Below are 18,391 nucleotides of genomic sequence, written 5' to 3'. Positions count from 1 at the left end.
CGAACTAGTATAATTATACTAAGGTAGGACTGCAGATAGATCGCGCTGCAGGTGATCAGCCAGCCAGCCAGCCAGCTAGCCGACCAGCTGCAGTTCGCTTCGCTGAGAAAAAGTAAAAATCAAACAAAACCAAAATACGGAGTAAGAAAAATAAGACAGAAGAAGAAAAACACGAGAAAATACCGCAACCAAAAGAAAAAGAAAAGGAAGAAAAAGACGGGGATCTCCACGGGTCTCCCCGTGGGCCAATCAGTGGCGTTCCCCAACAGAATGGAAGAGTAAATTTCATTCCATTTCGTGCAAAAAGGGAAACCACGATGGCGAGAAGGGGAAACAAGCGAAAGTTTGCAGACTTTATTTTTTTATTTTTTTTATTTTCCCTTTTTTTTTTCGCCTTCCTCCTTTTGGCCGGGCCCTGGTTGGCCCATCGGAGGACACGCCTTACCTCGCTCTCTCCAGCTCTTTTTCTCGCTTCTCTTCCTTCTTCTGCCCCTTCTTCCTCTCCCTCTCCCTCTCTCCGTCTCTCCCTATTTCAATTCCGTCCCTCTTTCTTCCCTCGAGACCGTGTAACCTTTCTCACGCCTTCAGCTGATCCCTTGGTATGTCCTCACCCCATCCACCCATCACCTTCAACACACCCCTCCACTCAATGCTCCCTCACAATTGGAACCATATCACTGACTCCCCCCAGGCTTAGGCATTCTCACACGGGAGGACCGATTTCACTCCTTCACCATGTCGTCCACCGCCGTTCCCAAGCGGGTTGCCCTGCACCGCAGCCCCGGCACCGATTCCTCGGTGCCCAGCTCCGTCTCGGTCTCGCCGCTGGACAGCCCGCGCCAGTCGCCCTCGTCCACCTCCTTGTCCTCCATGGCCTCGGATGCCGAGAACAACGGCAAGATGCTGGACACCTATGGCAATGAATTCAAGATCCCCGACTTCACCATCAAGCAGATCCGGGACGCCATTCCCGCCCACTGCTTCAAGCGTTCCGCCGCCACCAGCTTGTACTATGTCTTCCGCGACATCGCCATTCTGGCCACCGTCTTCTTGGTCTTCCACAACTATGTCACCCCCGAGACCATTCCCTCGTACCCTCTTCGGGTCGCCCTCTGGGGCCTGTACACCGTCGTCCAGGGTCTGGTCGGCACCGGCGTGTGGGTCTTGGCCCATGAGTGCGGTCACCAGGCCTTCTCTCCCTCCAAGGTCCTGAACGATACCGTCGGCTGGATCTGCCACTCCGCCCTCCTGGTGCCCTACTTCTCCTGGAAGATCTCCCACGGCAAGCACCACAAGGCCACCGGTAACATTGCCCGTGACATGGTCTTCGTCCCCAAGACTCGTGACGAGTTTGCGACTCGCGTGGGCAAGGCCGTCCATGAGCTGAACGAGCTCATGGAGGAGACTCCCATTGCCACCGCCACCAACCTCCTTCTCCAGCAGCTCTTCGGATGGCCCATGTACCTGCTGACCAATGTCACCGGCCACAACAACCACGAGCGTCAGCCCGAGGGCCGTGGTAAGGGCAAGCGCAACGGATACTTTGGCGGTGTCAACCACTTCAACCCCTCCAGCCCTCTGTACGAGGCCAAGGATGCCAAGCTGATTCTTCTGAGTGACCTGGGTCTGGCCATCACCCTCAGCGTCCTCTACTTTGTTGGATCCACCTATGGCTGGCTCAACCTGCTGGTGTGGTACGGTATCCCCTACCTCTGGGTGAACCACTGGCTGGGTAAGTCGCAATCGCCTACCTCCCTCCCTGTCAGAATCTGAGACTAACAATAACAATCATATAGTGGCCATCACTTACCTTCAGCACACCGACCCCTCTCTTCCCCACTACAAGCCGGAGGCTTGGAACTTCGCCCGTGGTGCCGCTGCCACCATCGACCGTGACTTTGGCTTCGTCGGACGTCACATCTTCCACGGCATCATCGAGACCCACGTCCTCCACCACTACGTCAGCACCATCCCCTTCTATAACGCGGACGAGGCCAGCGAGGCCATCCAGAAGGTGATGGGCCCGCACTACCGCACCGAAGCCCACACTGGCTGGACCGGTTTCTTCAAGGCGCTCTGGACCAGCGCCCGCGTGTGCCAGTGGGTCGAGCCGAGCGAAGGCACCAAGGGTGAGAACCAGAGCGTGCTGTTCTACCGGAATACGAACGGCATCGGCGTTCCTCCCGTCAAGCTTGCGAAATAGAGCATCATTTGATCATTGTCAATCGCATAGAACGAGCGTGAAATTATTTTGAGATTTTTTGTTTCGGTATAAAGTGTTCCAAAAGAGGATTGTTTCGTGGTGTGCTCTCGCGGGATCGAAACGGCCACGATCTGGAGACGACATCGCCGCAATAGAGCAACAGAGCCTGATCACTGCGATTCGATTTCGATGCAAGGCGTACAGAGGGGTGGGCGTGCCATATTTTCTCTTTATCTGTCGAGCAGACCGACCATATGTTCGTCGTTTAATAATCATCTATCTGTCGGTTAATCTTTGGGCGTCTGGATGGTATGATTTGGTATAGTGGGATCGACCCTCTGCCCTCTGTCGAAAGACTTGGTGTCCCAGGCTTCCCGGCGATGTGTTCCCGGTTGCCACGAGTTATGAGTCAGTTCCATTGATAGACGAAGGAATCATACGTGCTTGGAAGCTTCACATTTGTGTAAATGATGTGTCCTCCGGATGAAGGCGAGTAGAAGATGAAGAGGAGAAAGAGAAGGGAACAAAGGAAAGGAAATCATATGGGGCCCGCTTGTTCCATCCACCTCCGCTTTTCAATCACGTGTGAGGTCCCACCCCCAACCAATTACTACGTCATGTAGTCCAAAGGAACAGACGACCATTCAGCGTATGCTCGGTCGAAATACACCTGGATAGAAGTCGAGTTGGAGTAGACTGCTTCACCTAACTTCCGTCGCAGTATCTATACCACTCAACTCGGAACCCCAGTTGCTCAGGCTCACCAGAACAAAGCAGGCGCAGAAGTCCACGCTTCTCCAGATCCTGACAGACGGCCCTTTTCGAAGAGAAATCTTCTGTCGAGTCACCGGTACTTGGAACCGCTTCGACATTGATTACTTCCCTCGTAGTTCCTTCAGAAAGGAGCGTCTCTGTCTGCGCGGCCAATTCCGCAACCGAGTTGTACTTGGTATGCCAGCACTTCTCGATGATACCGTCAATCAGCGGATCACCATCTAAACTCGGGAACTCCATGTTCTGCAGCAAGTCCACGACCTTCGGCCCATGTTCCTTAGCATCGTCCGCAAGACATCGATCGTCATAAACCTCGAAGCCGTAGTTAATCAGATAGTACAAGGAGCCGCCCAGGGCGAACTGTTCTGTCCGGGGACCTAGCGAGCCGGACGTCCCGCGTTGTCCGTAGTCCGTTTCGCTGCCGTTCAGGAAGCGTCCATACGGGGCTATGCACGCTTCGAAATATGATCCGATCTCCGCGGTGCAGTCAAAGTCGGATAGCTTCAGTTGGTCGCGGTTAAGTAGGATGTTTTCTGGTCGTAGGTCACCGTGAGCGAGATTGAGCGACTCGAGGAAAGTGACGGCTTGGGCAAGGTTGTTCATCCATCTCTTCCGCAGGGAGAGAGGTTCCAGCCTTTCCACTCTAGTGACTATCCTCGTTTTCGGGTCCCGGATGTGATTGTTCTGTATTCTGGATGAAAGACAACCATCTAACGACGCTGTCAGTGTGCGGACCTGTTAACAGTCATAGGGTCGTGCCTCTCATGTACTCCAGGAAGATGCCGTTGTCTGTGGAGAGAAAGCACTGTACTATATAGGGACAGGGCGGGTGCAGCGAGAAAATTTCGTAGATCTTGAGCTCTTTGGCAAATTGCTCTCTCTCGAACTCCCCCGATTTAGGGACCTTGACCACGATACGAGGGTGTACCTCATATACAAATGATATACCTCCTCTCCATATCCAGTGTGCGCAAGGAAATTGTCGTTGGATGTCCATGGAACTGATGCTTTCTCTGCAATGGTAGGGTAAAAGACAGTGTTGTGTGCTCTACACCGCAGAAGGAGAAGAGAGAGATGCAGGGGGTCGTTGGGGTTGCATATGATTGGCTAGTACCTGGTGCTACGTAGGTTTGTCTCAAGCGTAGACCGTATATTCATACTTGATGAAACCATTTGTCTTGCAAGACTTGTCGTGCCGACGGCCTCTCTCGAGGATCTAGCCTCATGACCCTTAGCACGAATCTCTTATCATCGTGGCGCATTTCCTGCGCAGTGGTAAGATGAAATGGCCGCAGAGTCTCAAGCGGACTGCTCTGCATGACCCAAGTGAGAACCGCCAATCTTCGTTCATCCGCAATCACGGTAGAGACCAACACCTTCATTGCGCTCGGGGCTATGCCAAGTACATGATTTAATCACAATGGGAAATGTATGCAGGTAATTATACATGTTCAACCTTCACTCTTCAGTCCTCCCTTCCAGATCGTAAACTCCACTTCCTCGGATGATGCGGCAGCCCAAGGTGCAAACACCAGTTTCATCGTCCTCCGCACCGAGCGGTCGATAGCCTGGGAGGCTGCAGGCGGTGGCTGGGACTGAGGCTGCGAGCTCGCTACTTTGTCCGGGTCCGGTTCGGGCTCTTTCTCTTTCACTTTGTCCGTTACATCCTGTTCTGTTGAAGAAGCCTCGGTGTCTGATGGTTTGCCCTGCGCTCCAGGACCTTCTTCGCCCGTCGGCTTGAATTCTTTGAGCGGTTCAGCAGGAGACAGCCCAGACACAAGGTGCTCTGAAATCAGATGATCTGTCGTCAGGGAAATTTCCTCCTTCTTCAACGCAATCCGACAAGCAATCTGAGTGGACCACACCAGGCCGAGGGCCGGGGTCTTCTGAGATTGATATCGCGGGAAGCCACCAGCATAGGAACTCGGAATTGTCGAATAGGGAGTATCGCCCCATCCGGTGAAGAATCGTTGCTGATGCAGGAGGCTCAGGATCTCGTTGCGAACAGGGTCCGCGACCAGATACGAACCATCGAACTGCTGCTGCTGTTGTGGGTCTTCCTCCGCCACATATGGCGACGATGTAAGGGTCGGAGGAGAAGAGGGAAGGACCCCATTGGACTGGGAGGACTCAATGTTGTTTAGATCCGGCAGCATCGGGCGCGATCGTCGTGCCAGCGGCGATGCCGTCGAGGGTGGTTGTTGGTGTTGCGTTGAGGGCGAGAACGGGCTTGCGCCTGGCAATAGTCGATTAGCTGGTCCACCGACGCCCTCCATGCCCTCAAAACGATCCGACACCTGATTTGCGACGACAATTGCGATGTCCTCCTTCACCGCCAGGTTGCGCAACATCTGACCAAGCTTGGTGAGCTCGCCGGATCGCGTCGACAGGCCCAGGAGATTATGGGACGAGTGTTCGGCGCGGTAATTGGAGGTGATGGAGTCAATGATCACCAGTCCGACGTTGTATCTGGAGACGGCAACTGGGAGCTGGTAGTTCAGGATGTGGTCTTGGGACTCGAGATCCATGGCATTGATGGAGAGGATGTTCTCCAGCGACGGGACGATGTCGGCATCTTGCGACAGCGTCGACAAATAAGGATGAAATTCAAGCATCTGTGTGAGTCGTGACGTGGCGATGGGAGCTTCTGTCGAGATGTAGATAGCTCTTTTGTTGAGGCCCCGAGGCGCGGGTAGCTGAGCAGCCAGTAGTAGGGTGAGGAGGAACTGAGTCTTCCCGCTCGCGCTGCATCCCGCCGTCCCGTCAGTATGGCAATCAGTGAATAGCATGGATGCGATACGGGTCTAGCACACCTTTCGCCGGTCACTTCTGTCAGGTACCCGGTGGGAATCCCACCGTGGAGCAGGGCATCAAGCGCGGGGTCGAGCGTGCTGATGGAGGACCATTGGGAGAGATTGAGTTTGGTAGAAGGACCTAAGAACACCGGAATGTCGACATTGAGACTTGAGCTAGGCTCTCCAGCATCGAGATGGTCCACATTCTCCTCGAATCCCGTATCATGGTGGAGGGCTTTGGTGATCTGGGCGCACAGTCGGCGGACGTCGGCAGGTGGAACGTGAGCGCGTCGGGCGATCTCTAGGGTATCGAGAGTGATGAGATCAACCGTGCTGATGCGGTTTCTCTCCAGCGGAGGGATAATATGCGCATAAGGCTTGGTATGGAAGTCCGGGAGGACAGATGAAAGATCCATAAGCGTGGAGCGTCGAGGAGAGAAGAACTCGAGGCTGTCGTGCGGAGCGCGGGTGATGTAAGCATCTTTCTTCCCAACTAGGCAATGAAGTACTTCTGCTTCATTCGCAATAGTTAGTAAGGCTCTGATGATCAGAGCCAGAATACAACGCTAATAATACATCATCCACCGCAAACACCAACAACTCCAAGTGGGATTACGACCAAGAACGTGATCCTGAGGTCGATGACCCGGTCGTCAACGGCTGTTCGACGGATGACCTCAGCCAAATCCTCATAGATCTCTAGCACTTGGAAGCGCATCCTGATACTTCCTAGCCCTCCCCCGCAGAGACAAGGCTCGCCAGGCGCAAAGCGTTGTTGGCCCATGTTCGCCCAAAGGGATTAACCAGAACTTGATTTTTGTGCCCTTGGCTGTGAGAATATTGAGCCCTTCCACCAATGCAGCCCAGAGATCCTCGTGCTGCTCAAACCCTTCACTCAGAGGAAAGCAATCGTGCAAAAATGAGTAGAGAGTTCTACAGGCGCCGTATGCTACGTAGCGCGAGGAGGTGGCGATGATGATGTTGCTATATACTGGAATTGCCCAAGCGTAATAACGGATGGCTCCGACAACAGCTCGCAGGTCGGCTCTGTCCTGGGAGAATGGATGAGACAATCCATCGACGCCGTTGCGTTCAACCATCCAATTCACCTCCCCACCTGCATTATTCCCACTGTGGTGTATGAAGGCACTATTACAGATTCCAAGCCACATCACATACACTCCGGCAGTATATATCATGACGGAGCATTTCCCGCCGTGTGTAAACGGACCTGGTGGAGGATAACGGAGGCTGCCACTATTGTCGACGAAGACGTGTCGCAACTCATCATCTTCAAGAGGACTTAACAGCTCTGGGCTATCCCGGAGAAAGTAGCGCACGGGATTATCCTCCCAGAATCTCCCGACCCTGGTAAACAAGATGGGACGGTGTTGTTCTATCGCACGCGCCCCACGTAGCTGATTGATGACGCTGAGGATTCGGCTGGCCGCCACATATAAAGTGTACATTGCGTCAGCCATTGTGTGTCGTTGGGAGGGCCCGCGGGGGCTGATACTAGGGCGTTGGGAGTGCTTGTGTTGTTTCTGTTGATGACGGCTTCTTGGATGTTGAGATAGGGTCAGGAACATATGGGTAAACGAATGACTTAGGGGTGAGTGAGCGAAGGAAGAAGGCATGGGTAGGAAGGACAGGATGATCTATGAGGAGAATGGTTTTCTTGAAGGGAAAGAGCTGGTGACTTCCCTCTTCCATTCTAGGTAGACTCGGATGTTCATTCATAATAGCATGGAAGTATACGCTCAAGGCATGTTCTCCTCAGGTGGAGGCGCTACGTAATGCTATAGGACATCAGATTAAATATAACATTGCTGTACTACATACACAAGGCACGTCCTCTCCTTTCTGTTTCACCAGGACCCTTATTCATACCTCTTTTGATTAGCAGAGGACATTTTGAGGCTGTACCATACTGCACAACATACAAATCCAACGGTGCATCCATATAACCAGCCATACCTTTATCCCAAGTAGGTAGAAATATTGTCTGTCACTTCCGTTCATTTCGGATTCGGAATGACAGCGAGCGCTTTACCGCTTATGGCAGGAGACTATCACTCACTAACCGAGCTGACAGGACGCTCGGACATGGAGCGATGGGATAGATCGTGTTCAGAGGGGAAGCCGAGTTTGCTCCTGGACATTCAGGCAATTGACATATCACATTGCGCGATCTGGTCGGAATCCCATCCGGACTGCAGCTAATGCGGTCTACTAACGGTCGACTAAAGCACGAGGCGTGGTCCTGTCAGACGGACGGACTCAATATTGAGGCTGGTTGGGAATACGTGTTCTCGTCTAGCTGCGTTCGGAGCTCTCGCAAAAGTACCATCCGGAGTACGGAGTGGATAGGCCGGGCTTCGGAATTGGGGAGAACCATAGCCTTTTATTACTACTGCAAACAGATGGTGGAAGATTACTGGCTGACGGCGAGTGCAGTCGTCAACGTCGCTCATGTAGTTGGTAACTTGATGTCTAGACACTGTGTATGTAGCTTCTCGGTGGAGACGACCTTTCATCCGCTCCTCCGCGCCCTCAGTGCCATTATCGCCCACATTCTTGGCGTCATCGTGGTCAGGCCTCGCGTCCATATTGCCGAGCTCTCTCGTTGGGTTCTACGATTGTGTGCAGGGCTATCTGGAGAGGACGGACCACACGAGAGCCTTGTCCGACGGCGACTCGTAAATTGATTTGTAAATGGATGCATCTCTTAAATTAGTCGAGCCTTTTAAAAGCCTATTTTGGTCTAGATTAAAAGCCACAAGGTAGCACAATAAGCAGTTAGATGGAAGAAGCCATGGAAGCAAAAGGCGACTGTTGCCTGTCACGGCTAGCTGGTAAAGGAGACTAGAGGCTTGCGGTTGAAGACAGCTGTCTTTGATGTGGGGAAGGATGATCCAACCAGGCCTGTGATATTTATCCCGAAAACAAAGGACAGGTTCATGGAGATTAGCTGAGACTGAATAGCTCTAGCGTGCATGAACTGCTACCCGGGGATTCAGGGGTGGATGGAGGACTTAAACACCAGGCCCCATGGTGGACGGTGTCAGTCCGCTCGATCTGTCTGTTCGGACACGATGCGAAACGGGATGGCGACGACCACCGGTCGGTTCGCATAATGACCCAGCACACCGACGCAGGGGCAAATCGATGGGATGGAGACACGACGGCAAAGACGACGAGCCTCCGTGATTGGCCTCTGGGCTGGCTGGCATTCACGCTAAGGGAGACGGACTGGGATGGCCTTCCTGCAGAAAGTCAAGGCGCTACTGCAGTCCCGTCCAGCCAGATCGGAGGAAGCCCTCGAGCGGATGTGACGGTCCGATGCCGTTGTTTCAGGGTGGAGGGCACCGCAGTGAAGAGGGAGGGGGAGTTAATATATTGTACGGAGTACTGCCGGGGTAAACACCGAGCGACCGATGACCGGAAGCGGTTGTTGTTCATAATTGTTATACCCCCGGTCGCTTCACCACTGATGACATTGATGACATGATGACAGATGACCCGGGACGAAGATCCCATGCGGGAAGATCCGACGATATGGTTATTGGAGAACGAAGCTGGCTAACCGTTCCTTCTGATGCATTGCGCGAATTCAGGCAAGGTACGAGTCGAGGGGTGTCTCTGGAATGCTCGAGTGTTGCAGGTTAGACTAAATTCCAGTCCAAGAATGAAGACTCCGTAGGACAGAGGCAGATATCCCGAGTCCCTTTGGTGACTCTTAAGAGGCTCCTGGAGGGACGTGATTGTAGGCACGTCAGGATATTGACGTTGGTTCATGTCATCAGCGATGTATTGAACGGGTCACATCTTCGGAGGATTTCTTCTTTCCGGCATGATCCGACAAAGGGGATGGGATGTAATAAAAGAGGGGACTGACCCCACGAGGCGTGTCCAGCTTCGAAAGATAGGATAGGATAGATACCTTGGTAGTACTGTATCTACCTCAGGTACTATGATCGATCGTGCATGCTGAATGAACGAACCACGGATATGTGGCTGTCAAGCGAAGGCCGACAAAGGGAGAAGTCCTCCCTGAATCATGATAATAATATTGATAATAATGATGGGGCCGCTCATTCGGTGCGGACCGTCGGGGTGGAGACCGTGAGGACATGGACACCAGTAATGGGTCTCTTGCTTCCTGAGCGGGTATGGTCAACTTCGGAGATGACAGGGGAGCCCTGGACAATTGATCCAGCCGAGCTGCAGATCGCGGATTCAGAGGGGGGTTGGCTCCTGTCTATCTCGGTAAAGATCGTCCTGACGATGGTCCTATCATGTAGTGGTGGTGGACGCTGACAGCGCTTGGGCCATCACCACAGCCTTTTGGACGTGTTGATTCTGCCTTTCCCAACCAGGTCCCTGGGCCAAGGGATGATCCGCTGGATTGGGTAGGCCAAATCCCGGGCCCCCCGATGCATGTCTCCCCGGTCGACGGTATGTCAGGTTGGATCGGGAGAGGAATGAGAAGACATTCCAGAAGAGATAACAGACTCCCATCTCCAATCATCCGCAGAGAACAGAGGTGCTCTCGAGGAAGCCGAATCGAGTCAAATCCCGATCCTCCTAAATATAGCGAGGGATCAGGCTGATCCAAGGACGAATGAACGCCCGGGATTTGGTTTTCTGCTTTCCGGCTGCTGCAGGCCCGCTAGGCCCCGATAGGCTAGATCTAAACGCTAATGGGCCCAATCAGATCAGCCGGGGGAGCCACCGATACCTGGGAATTGAGGTGTCCAGATGTCTACCACAAGCGAGATCTAGGAAAATTGGCGAGGAATGAGAACCATTGTTCTGTCAAAAGAAAGTTCGGTCCGGAATAAAAGTAGTATACCACGGAGTTGGAAATGGGCGAGACGATGGGGCCGTGGATTAGGTAGTTAGCCGCTGTGCTGTGATGAGGATGGACCCAATATCCACCCCTCCGGCTCAATCGTGCAGCCGCTGGGACGCCATCCACACACAAGTACGGTTTGCCCACTGCATTCAGCAGAGTGCGTAGAAATTTATTAATCGCGGTCCTCATAGCATGATAGTACTTACTCTGTAATATGACTGATACTGATATCAGTGTGATCTCTACAGAATTTCTTATTTCTATTCCTATACTAAACTCCTTTCTAATCATTCGCTTGGATTGAGCCCAGCCGAAAAAGAAAAGCAAATCACAAAATAACCCGACAAGCTGTTCCGTACGACAGGAACCAGTAATTTTGCGTCCCAAGACCCCCAGCGTAGGGACCGGCCGCCAAACTAAAGTGTATAGCGTCCCTTCACCACGGCTGACCTACCGGGACGTCCCCTCTCTGTCATCCCCTCTCGCTCTCCCTCTCTCTCTCTCTCTTCCCCATCCGCCCATCCACTCCCCTTCAACCTCGTCTTCCCTTCTCCATCCCCCCCATCTCTCCCTCTATCTTCGGGACATTCCTTCCTCCTCCCCTCCACCCCCGAACGAGTCAATCGTTGGGCTTTCTGTTGTCGAACCCTCCGCACAACAGACCCAGCCTTTGTTCTTTGTTCTCGCTCTCGCTTCCCCCCTTCCTTTGCCTCGTCTTTGGTCACCGAATAACCCGACCTTCAACTCCCTGTCCATCGCCGCTCACCCCTGAGACCTGGTGTCTGGGAACAAGAGATCACTGCACCGACTCGTTCGTTCGAATCGAGCAGGAAGAGTGAAAACGATCCAACCCGTCCTCTCCGATCGGCATTCGACAAATTGCTTCATGACACGGAATCTGCCTTGAATTTGTAAGCTCAATCTTTCCGGTGCCGTTTGTCCCACGAGCTCTCAAACCTCGTCGCGATCACGGACCAATGCGACCATCCAACTCCCCATACTGATACTGCCATCAGTTCAAACCCACAGACCCGGAACAAACCCTCATTCAAAATGGCGACCCGACCTCCTCTGGCTCCGCCCATCAACGAGACGGAACACTCCGTCAGTCGCATCACTCGCGAGGGCAAGAAGATCACCTACAAATTGAGTGTGATGCAACAACCGGAACGTGCCAGAGCCTGTGGTGCTGGTGCAAAATGTATGCGTTCCCTTCCTTCTTCCAACCGTGCAACTCGACTAATTCCTGTCCTCAAAGCCTCTGCCGATCGTCGTCCGGTTGATCCCCCTCCGGTCGTGGAGCTGCGCATCTTCGAGTCCGATCCCAACGACGACGTTCACAAGACCGACATCACCTTTGCTTATAATGCCAATTTCTTCCTGTTCGCAACGCTGGATACGGCACGTCCCATGGCGCAGGGCAGACTCGCCCCGACCCCAACCTGTCCCGTTCTGACTGGTGTGCCCGTGGCCGGAGTTGCATACCTCGATCGTCCAACCCAAGCCGGTTACTTCATCTTTCCCGATCTTTCGGTCCGCCACGAGGGCGTGTATCGGCTCAACTTCCACCTGTATGAGGAAACCAAGGACACCAAGGATCTCAACGAAGGCGCTCCGCTCCCGACCGCCGTCAACCCCGGAAAGCCCGCCGCGCCCAAATCGTTCCTGGATTTCCGCCTCGAAGTCGTCTCGGTCCCGTTCACCGTATTCAGCGCCAAGAAGTTCCCTGGTTTGACCACCAGCACCTCCCTGAGCCGGATCATTGCCGAGCAAGGTTGTCGAGTTCGGATTCGTCGTGATGTTCGTATGAGACGCCGTGGTGAGAAGCGGTCCGATGATTATGAGTTCGACGAGGAGCGCGCCTATCGTTCCTCTCCACGCTACTCGACCCCCGATGCGTACGCCGCCGCGAATCCCGTTGAACGTCCTCGGTCGACCAGTATCAGCGCTGCCGATCCGTCGTATCCATATGGCTCGGACGTCCAGCGTCGGCCCTCTGCCAGCGAGTATGGCTATCAGGGCGCTCAACCCTACCCGCGCCCGATGCCACCAGGACCGGTATCTTCTTCTTCGACGCCGGTGCCTCCTCCCGCTCCGCCGTCTCATGGCTCCTCGTACCCATCGCATTTGGCGTTTGGTTCGACGCAGGCTCAGTACCCGGCTCCCCAACTGCCCCGGACTCCCCAGCCGGCTTCCGCTCCTCATCCGTCGTATGCCCACTCCAGACATCCTTCGACGAGCAACGAGTACGAATCCGGTTCATCTGGCTACTCTTATCCGTCTCGCCTGCCCACGGAGCGTCCTGGTTATCACAAGACATCCTTGCCGCCTCTCCGGTTGGAGCCTCCTAATCCTCTGAACATGCCCTCTGCGGGTGACCAGCCACGTTCATCTGACCCCAACGCGTACCAATCCATGGCCCATCCTGCGGCCGCACGTTCGCAAACGCCGTCCAACCCAATGCCGTCGTTGCCACCGCTTAAGGTTGTATCTGGCGAGTATCCGGGTAGGGCAGCTCAGCCGATGGGCATCACTCCCAGCCCTGCCGCGGAGTTGGGCTCGGGTAAGAAGCTGCTCTGGGAGACGGGTGGTCCCTCGTTGTCCAAGCGGTCTTACGAAGACTCCTTTGGTCATGATGAACGCCCGCTCCACAACGGAATGCGTCCGGACAACGAGAGCTATCCCAACACCTCCCGCCGACCATCCGAAGAAAGTGGACCGTCATACACGACACCGTCCTATATCAGTGAATTCCGTGACCAGATGGTGTACAAGAGAGCCAACGGCCGGATGGCTAACAAGATCTCTCCTGCACTCAAGTAATTGCACCGAACGCGAAGAAGACATGCTGTACGTCCTTTCTAGTTTCATCGATTGGTGGCGGCGTCTAGGCGGAGTCGCCGACTGAGGTCGGGCAGACTTGTGTTGGCTTATAATGCCCTCTGGCTGGAGAGGGCTTGAAGAATTCTTATGAACCAGACTTACGTTTATACCTTTCTCCTTTGACCTTGACTGTTTTCTTCTTCATACTTTGTTTTATATTGTTGTGGGTGTTTCTTTTCTTTGTTCCTTTCCACATATTCCCCGATTGCTGCGGTTCTACTTCATTGGGATGGAGTTTCCTTGTTTTGCCATGGAGAATCCGACTGGATGTCCTTTGGATGTGTTGATTGACTTTCTGAGCGGTCTGTTCCCGTTGGAACTGATAGATGTCTTGACAGCAACGTCACCAAAAGCACGGTGAAGTGTTTGACGAAGGCCTAGCGGCAAAGTCCCCAATCCACTCATTCCCATTTCCTTTGCATGTTGTTGTTCTACTCACTGTCATCGGACTTGACTTGTTTCTTTGGGCTGGTGTGATGCTAGACAGAGGCCACTACCACTCATACATCGGAATCTCAGGCTGAATCTGAATCGATCGCATTCCCTCCCTGTAGTGATAGACTCGAGAAGTGAGACACAACGCGTCATACCGAGACACTGCATGAACCGTTGGCCCTCCCGGTAGCCACTCAAATAGGACTAGTGCGGAGCGAGTTTAGGCGCATAGCTGGGGATTACCCGATCGGGTAAAGAAGCAACAATGTAAACAAGCGCCCAAACAATCCTTCTCCGCTTCTTTTCTTCCCCTCCCCACTCCTCCTCCTCCGTCGGCCTTCCCCTTCGACCCTTATTTCTCCCATTGATTCCCTCTCCCGTGCGGTGTCTATGTCGGCTTCAAAAATCCCGTAATACCCCCATTTGTCTGTCTACCGAGACACATAACCTATCCCAGTGCCGAGGTGCGTTTGCCGCATTCGCCTTACGTCGATTCCCTCCTTGTCTCCCTTGCTCCAGTCGCCACTTGTCGCCCTCCTTACTCACGCACCGTCATAGATCATGTTGGCGCAAGGCACCGTGGATATCCTCATCGACGCGAACGATCCACACGGCCAGTTACACCAGGGTCTCCAGTCGGCCTGCGAGCCGTCCCGCAAACACTCGCGCACCAGCAGCTACGATACCGTCGACTCCGACTGGTCGTCCGATGTCTCCGGTCGCTTCGACGATGCCGACGAATCTGACTACTCGCCGCAGTTGACGGGATCGACCTCGCCCTCGGACTCCCACTCCGCAAAGCGGCGGCGATCGAATGACTGGCCGAATCCGCCACAGGATCAGTCCCAGTCGCAGCCTCAGCAGCACCACGTCCACCACAATCTTTGGCCGTTCCACCACCATGGAAAGACGTCTGCGTCCGGGTCCCCGCGCGCGTCTCCCGCCACGGGGAAACGCCCAGCTGGCTGCAGCGCTTCCAGCAAGAACCGCGGGCGTCGGTCACGGTTTGTGGAGGAGAGCATGAATGATAGTGTCAGTGAAAAACCACCCAGTATTTTCCTGCGCGAGGACCCTCGCACGTCGGCTTCGGCCTCATCCGCCAGCGGGAAGGGGAGCAGCGCCGGCCAACGAAGCTCGGGGATTTTCCGCTTCGGCAAGGCCATTGCGTCGGCGTTCAATCCGTTTGGTGTCTGGGGCAACGTCGCGGATATTTGGAAGAATAACCCGCATGAGGAGAACAAGTCGGCGACGGCGAATGATGCGCTGGCACGGGCTGAGAAGGCGTATGCCGAGTTGAAGAAGGCGGGTTACAAGGGCACTGCGAAGGGGAATTATCTACATCAGCAGCAGAGTCAGGAGCAGGCCAATGCCTCGGAGCAGACATGCAAGGAGGACAAGCCTGCGCGGCGGCATTCGAGACAAAACTCTGGAGAGGGACAGAGCTCTCTTCGGAACTCGTTCCAGGATCTGCGGAGGGCAAAGTCGTCGCTGGGGATTTCGTCTATCCCGCTGCTGTCTAACGCTAATCGACGCTCCGAGGAATCAGATGCCGTGGGGGTGCGCCGGCAGAAGTCTCGTCGCGAGCTGCAGAGACAGGCCAAGCTTCTGAAACGAGTTAGTAACCTAGAGGACAAGCTCGAACGCGCTCGCCGCGAGCTGCAAGAGCTTATGGGCGAGGATGCCGAGACTCAAGTTCAATCTCAAGCTCAGGACCAAGACCAGGCTCAGGTTCAACCCCAGCCTGAACCTGCGGAAACGACAGATCCGGCGACAACCACGCTCTGCCAGGACGAGAAAGCATACCATCGCAAGTTCGTGCCCGGTGCACTTCCCTCGCTTCCGTCGGAGAGACTCCTGCAGGGAGAGTCCACGCCGCTGGGGTTGCTGTCGGAGAATGTGCAGCGCACGCCTGCCAAGGACAAGGGCAAGCCGCGACGCGCGAGTGGTAACAGGCCCGTTGCACCCAAGTCCCCAAAGCAGCTGACGGAGGATCAGATCCCCGGCCTGGCTATCGACAATCCGTCTCTCAAACGAAAGTCGCCCGAGCCTGGCTGCGCGGCAGCTGCGGATGCGACTGAGACGCAAACAGCTGAGAGCACCAACGACAAGTCCGTCAACGCGGAGTTCAACGGCCCCTCTCCCAAGTCAAAACTACCAAAAAATGCCCGGGGAGATAGTCCGCGGTCCGTGGAGCAGAAGCAATCCAGAGAACAGGCGCAGTCTTCGGGGGAGAAGAAACGCGAGAGAAGGCGGACCCCTCCGCCGGCAGGCAAGCGCACGCCTTCATCCCGGAAGTCAGCGAACTCTAGGAATGTGACACCCTGTCTGCGCATGAAAAAGAGCCGCAGCGACCTGCGCGCGGGAACCGGCGTGGATAGCGAAAATGATGACCCAGGCAAGGAGAACCAGGAGGTCGAACTCACTCCTCGCAGACGGCCTTTGCAGGAGCAGCCCAAGACCAGCCCTAGCCCCTCGCCGAGCAAGCGCAAGCACAGCTACAGTTACATCCCGCCGGTGCCTCCATTGCCCAAGGAGCTCATGGCCGCCGCGGCCAAACTCGACCGACAGCGGGAGACGCGTGGGAAGACCACATCTGGAGAACAGTACAAGTGGCCGGAAGACATTTTTTGACGTGATGTGCCTAATATACCCGATTTCGGCGTTTCCTTTGTCTAGTTACGAATAACGAGTGACGACCTTGCCATCCAACCACCACTGTATTGCCTATATACAACTACAGAATAGCCGTAGCATTCGGATGCGAGCCCACGCCGCCTACACACATCAGCCCAACCCAGGCAGACCCGAGAAGGAGAAAGAGAACACATACCAGGAACATTAGCCGGCGCACTGGTCAAAAAGAACGTCCAGCGGCCCAACTCGCGACAGCGCGTCGCCAACCGCTCCAAATCCCACATCTCGCCGAGCGGCATCCCCCACAACGCCAGGAAATCCTGATGCATAAGCCCGCGCCCGTCCACAGCGGGCCAACACTCAAACGTCGGCGAGTCGCCCGCCACCGCCGCAAAGTAGCAATCATGCAGCCAGTCGAGCATAGCGTCCTCCTGCTTGACGCCGGCCCAGCGCTGATCGGGGCCGTCGCGCGTGGCCGCGGCGCGCCAGGCCTCGTCGCTCAGCGTGGTGTAGTTCTCGACGAAGCCCGAGCGCACGAGCAGAATGTCGCCGGGACGCATGTGGCCGCCCTGCGCGGCGGGGCGGATGTCGAGCCCCTGCGCGGCGGCGCAGGCGCGCAGGTCCGCCAGGCTGATGGCGTGCGACGTGTTGGGGTCGTAGGTGATGCCGTGGCTGCGCGCATAGTGCCAGTAGTCGAGGAGCACGGCGCGGCCGGCGATGCCGTGCGCGGCCCAGTGGTGGATGCCGTTGCGGTGGTTGGCGTTCGGGCCTTCGATGTCGGATTCTTTCACCTACCCCCCGCCCGTTCCTGGTCAGTATAGCTGATGGAGGAGCGCTATTAGAAGGCGGGGTGGGCGCACCCCGTTATAGAAGGTCTTGGTGGCGATGTGCGCCACATGCCGCAGCCCGTCCCACTGCGTGCTGCTCTGCGTGTTCATCACGTAGCAGTCGTCGTACGCCACGCCCTTGGTCAGCGGCTTGATGGTGTGCTGGAAGGTCTCGCGGCCGAACGACGGCACGGCGGGCACGTTAACAGGGAGACTGGTCGGGTCGTCAACGCGAGACTCTGAGAGTGTGAGAGTGCACTCACTCCAGTCGGATCATCTCGCCTGTCTGGATCTCCGCGGCGGCGGCTTTTACCCGCTTCGGGGTGAGCAGATTGACTCGGCCCAGCTAGCTCGATTTAGCATATCTATACATGCATGATGGACAGATAGTCAAGGCATACCGAGTCGTCCTTCCCCCACACCCAGGCGGCGCCGTCCGGTGCACCGGGGATCTTGGGCAGGTCCTTGCGGGAGGGAAAGTGATCGCAGTTGGGATCCCAGGGGATCTGGTCGGGTTGTTGGACAGACATTGTTGGAGACAGGGTGCTGGCAAGTCTACTGAGTCGTTCTGAGGCGACCATGTTGGCGTCGTGGGAGATGGCGAGCTTTATAGTTCCAAGTTGTCACGGATTGCCGAGCCGATGGGGATTCCTCCACTTATGGAGACAATCAAGTGGATAGACACCTTATAACCATTGGCGACAGGACGACCCTGGAGCAGACGGTGGAGAGCACTGAGGAGAAAGCGGAGAGGAAGCCAATGAGGCCATCGTCGGTCTCGTGTCTCCGCAGACGCTTTCTCCAGCCGAGGAACTCCGGCTATCCATGAAGAGAACTAATATGGCTACGGGATAGCACGAAACAGTGTAGACCAATTGGCCTTTTGTTTTTCATTTATTGTGGTGCATCTCCAGATGGTAGAGACACACCTGCTCCAGTCTTGCGTGTCCAGCAAGCATCTCCAGAGACAAGACAATATACT

The 18,391-nt window shown here is 55.1% G+C and overlaps 7 protein-coding genes across 7 annotated transcripts; 3 read left to right on the top strand and 4 right to left on the bottom strand.

The window, feature by feature from the left end:
* Positions 1 to 735: 735 nt before the first annotated feature.
* On the top strand, positions 736 to 2,203 carry ATEG_00444 (oleate delta-12 desaturase odeA; the record flags this gene model as incomplete). The annotated part of the gene is made up of 2 exons (XM_001210530.1): positions 736 to 1,732; positions 1,797 to 2,203. 2 exons carry the CDS (start codon positions 736 to 738, stop codon positions 2,201 to 2,203), a joined length of 1,404 nt encoding a protein of 467 aa, XP_001210530.1.
* A 610-nt stretch (positions 2,204 to 2,813) lies between these two features.
* ATEG_00443 (uncharacterized protein) lies at positions 2,814 to 3,580 on the bottom strand (the record flags this gene model as incomplete). The annotated part of the gene is made up of 2 exons (XM_001210529.1): positions 2,814 to 2,908; positions 2,968 to 3,580. The coding sequence occupies 2 exons, from the start codon at positions 3,578 to 3,580 to the stop codon at positions 2,814 to 2,816; spliced, it is 708 nt and encodes a 235-aa protein (XP_001210529.1).
* An 848-nt stretch (positions 3,581 to 4,428) lies between these two features.
* On the bottom strand, positions 4,429 to 6,971 carry ATEG_00442 (putative DNA repair protein (Rad57); the record flags this gene model as incomplete). Its single annotated transcript, XM_001210528.1, has 4 exons — positions 4,429 to 5,722; positions 5,791 to 6,265; positions 6,479 to 6,921; positions 6,952 to 6,971. The coding sequence occupies 4 exons, from the start codon at positions 6,969 to 6,971 to the stop codon at positions 4,429 to 4,431; spliced, it is 2,232 nt and encodes a 743-aa protein (XP_001210528.1).
* Positions 6,972 to 8,015: 1,044 nt separating this feature from the next.
* On the bottom strand, positions 8,016 to 8,381 carry ATEG_00441 (uncharacterized protein; the record flags this gene model as incomplete). Its single annotated transcript, XM_001210527.1, has 1 exon — positions 8,016 to 8,381. The coding sequence occupies one exon, from the start codon at positions 8,379 to 8,381 to the stop codon at positions 8,016 to 8,018; it is 366 nt and encodes a 121-aa protein (XP_001210527.1).
* Positions 8,382 to 8,908: 527 nt separating this feature from the next.
* Positions 8,909 to 9,283, top strand: ATEG_00440 (uncharacterized protein; the record flags this gene model as incomplete). The annotated part of the gene is made up of 1 exon (XM_001210526.1): positions 8,909 to 9,283. One exon carries the CDS (start codon positions 8,909 to 8,911, stop codon positions 9,281 to 9,283), a length of 375 nt encoding a protein of 124 aa, XP_001210526.1.
* Positions 9,284 to 11,683: 2,400 nt separating this feature from the next.
* Positions 11,684 to 16,579, top strand: veA (sexual development activator VeA; the record flags this gene model as incomplete). Its single annotated transcript, XM_001210525.1, has 3 exons — positions 11,684 to 13,449; positions 14,406 to 14,412; positions 14,507 to 16,579. 3 exons carry the CDS (start codon positions 11,684 to 11,686, stop codon positions 16,577 to 16,579), a joined length of 3,846 nt encoding a protein of 1,281 aa, XP_001210525.1.
* Positions 16,580 to 16,682: 103 nt separating this feature from the next.
* On the bottom strand, positions 16,683 to 17,939 carry ATEG_00438 (uncharacterized protein; the record flags this gene model as incomplete). Its single annotated transcript, XM_001210524.1, has 5 exons — positions 16,683 to 16,723; positions 16,779 to 17,373; positions 17,443 to 17,623; positions 17,673 to 17,755; positions 17,811 to 17,939. The coding sequence occupies 5 exons, from the start codon at positions 17,937 to 17,939 to the stop codon at positions 16,683 to 16,685; spliced, it is 1,029 nt and encodes a 342-aa protein (XP_001210524.1).
* Between the last annotated feature and the right edge of the window lie 452 nt (positions 17,940 to 18,391).

Source organism: Aspergillus terreus, genomic scaffold, assembly GCF_000149615.1.
Source record: "Aspergillus terreus NIH2624 scaffold_1 genomic scaffold, whole genome shotgun sequence".
Classification (NCBI taxonomy): Eukaryota; Fungi; Ascomycota; class Eurotiomycetes; order Eurotiales; family Aspergillaceae; genus Aspergillus; species Aspergillus terreus.
This window is presented reverse-complemented; position numbering and strand designations above follow the sequence as displayed.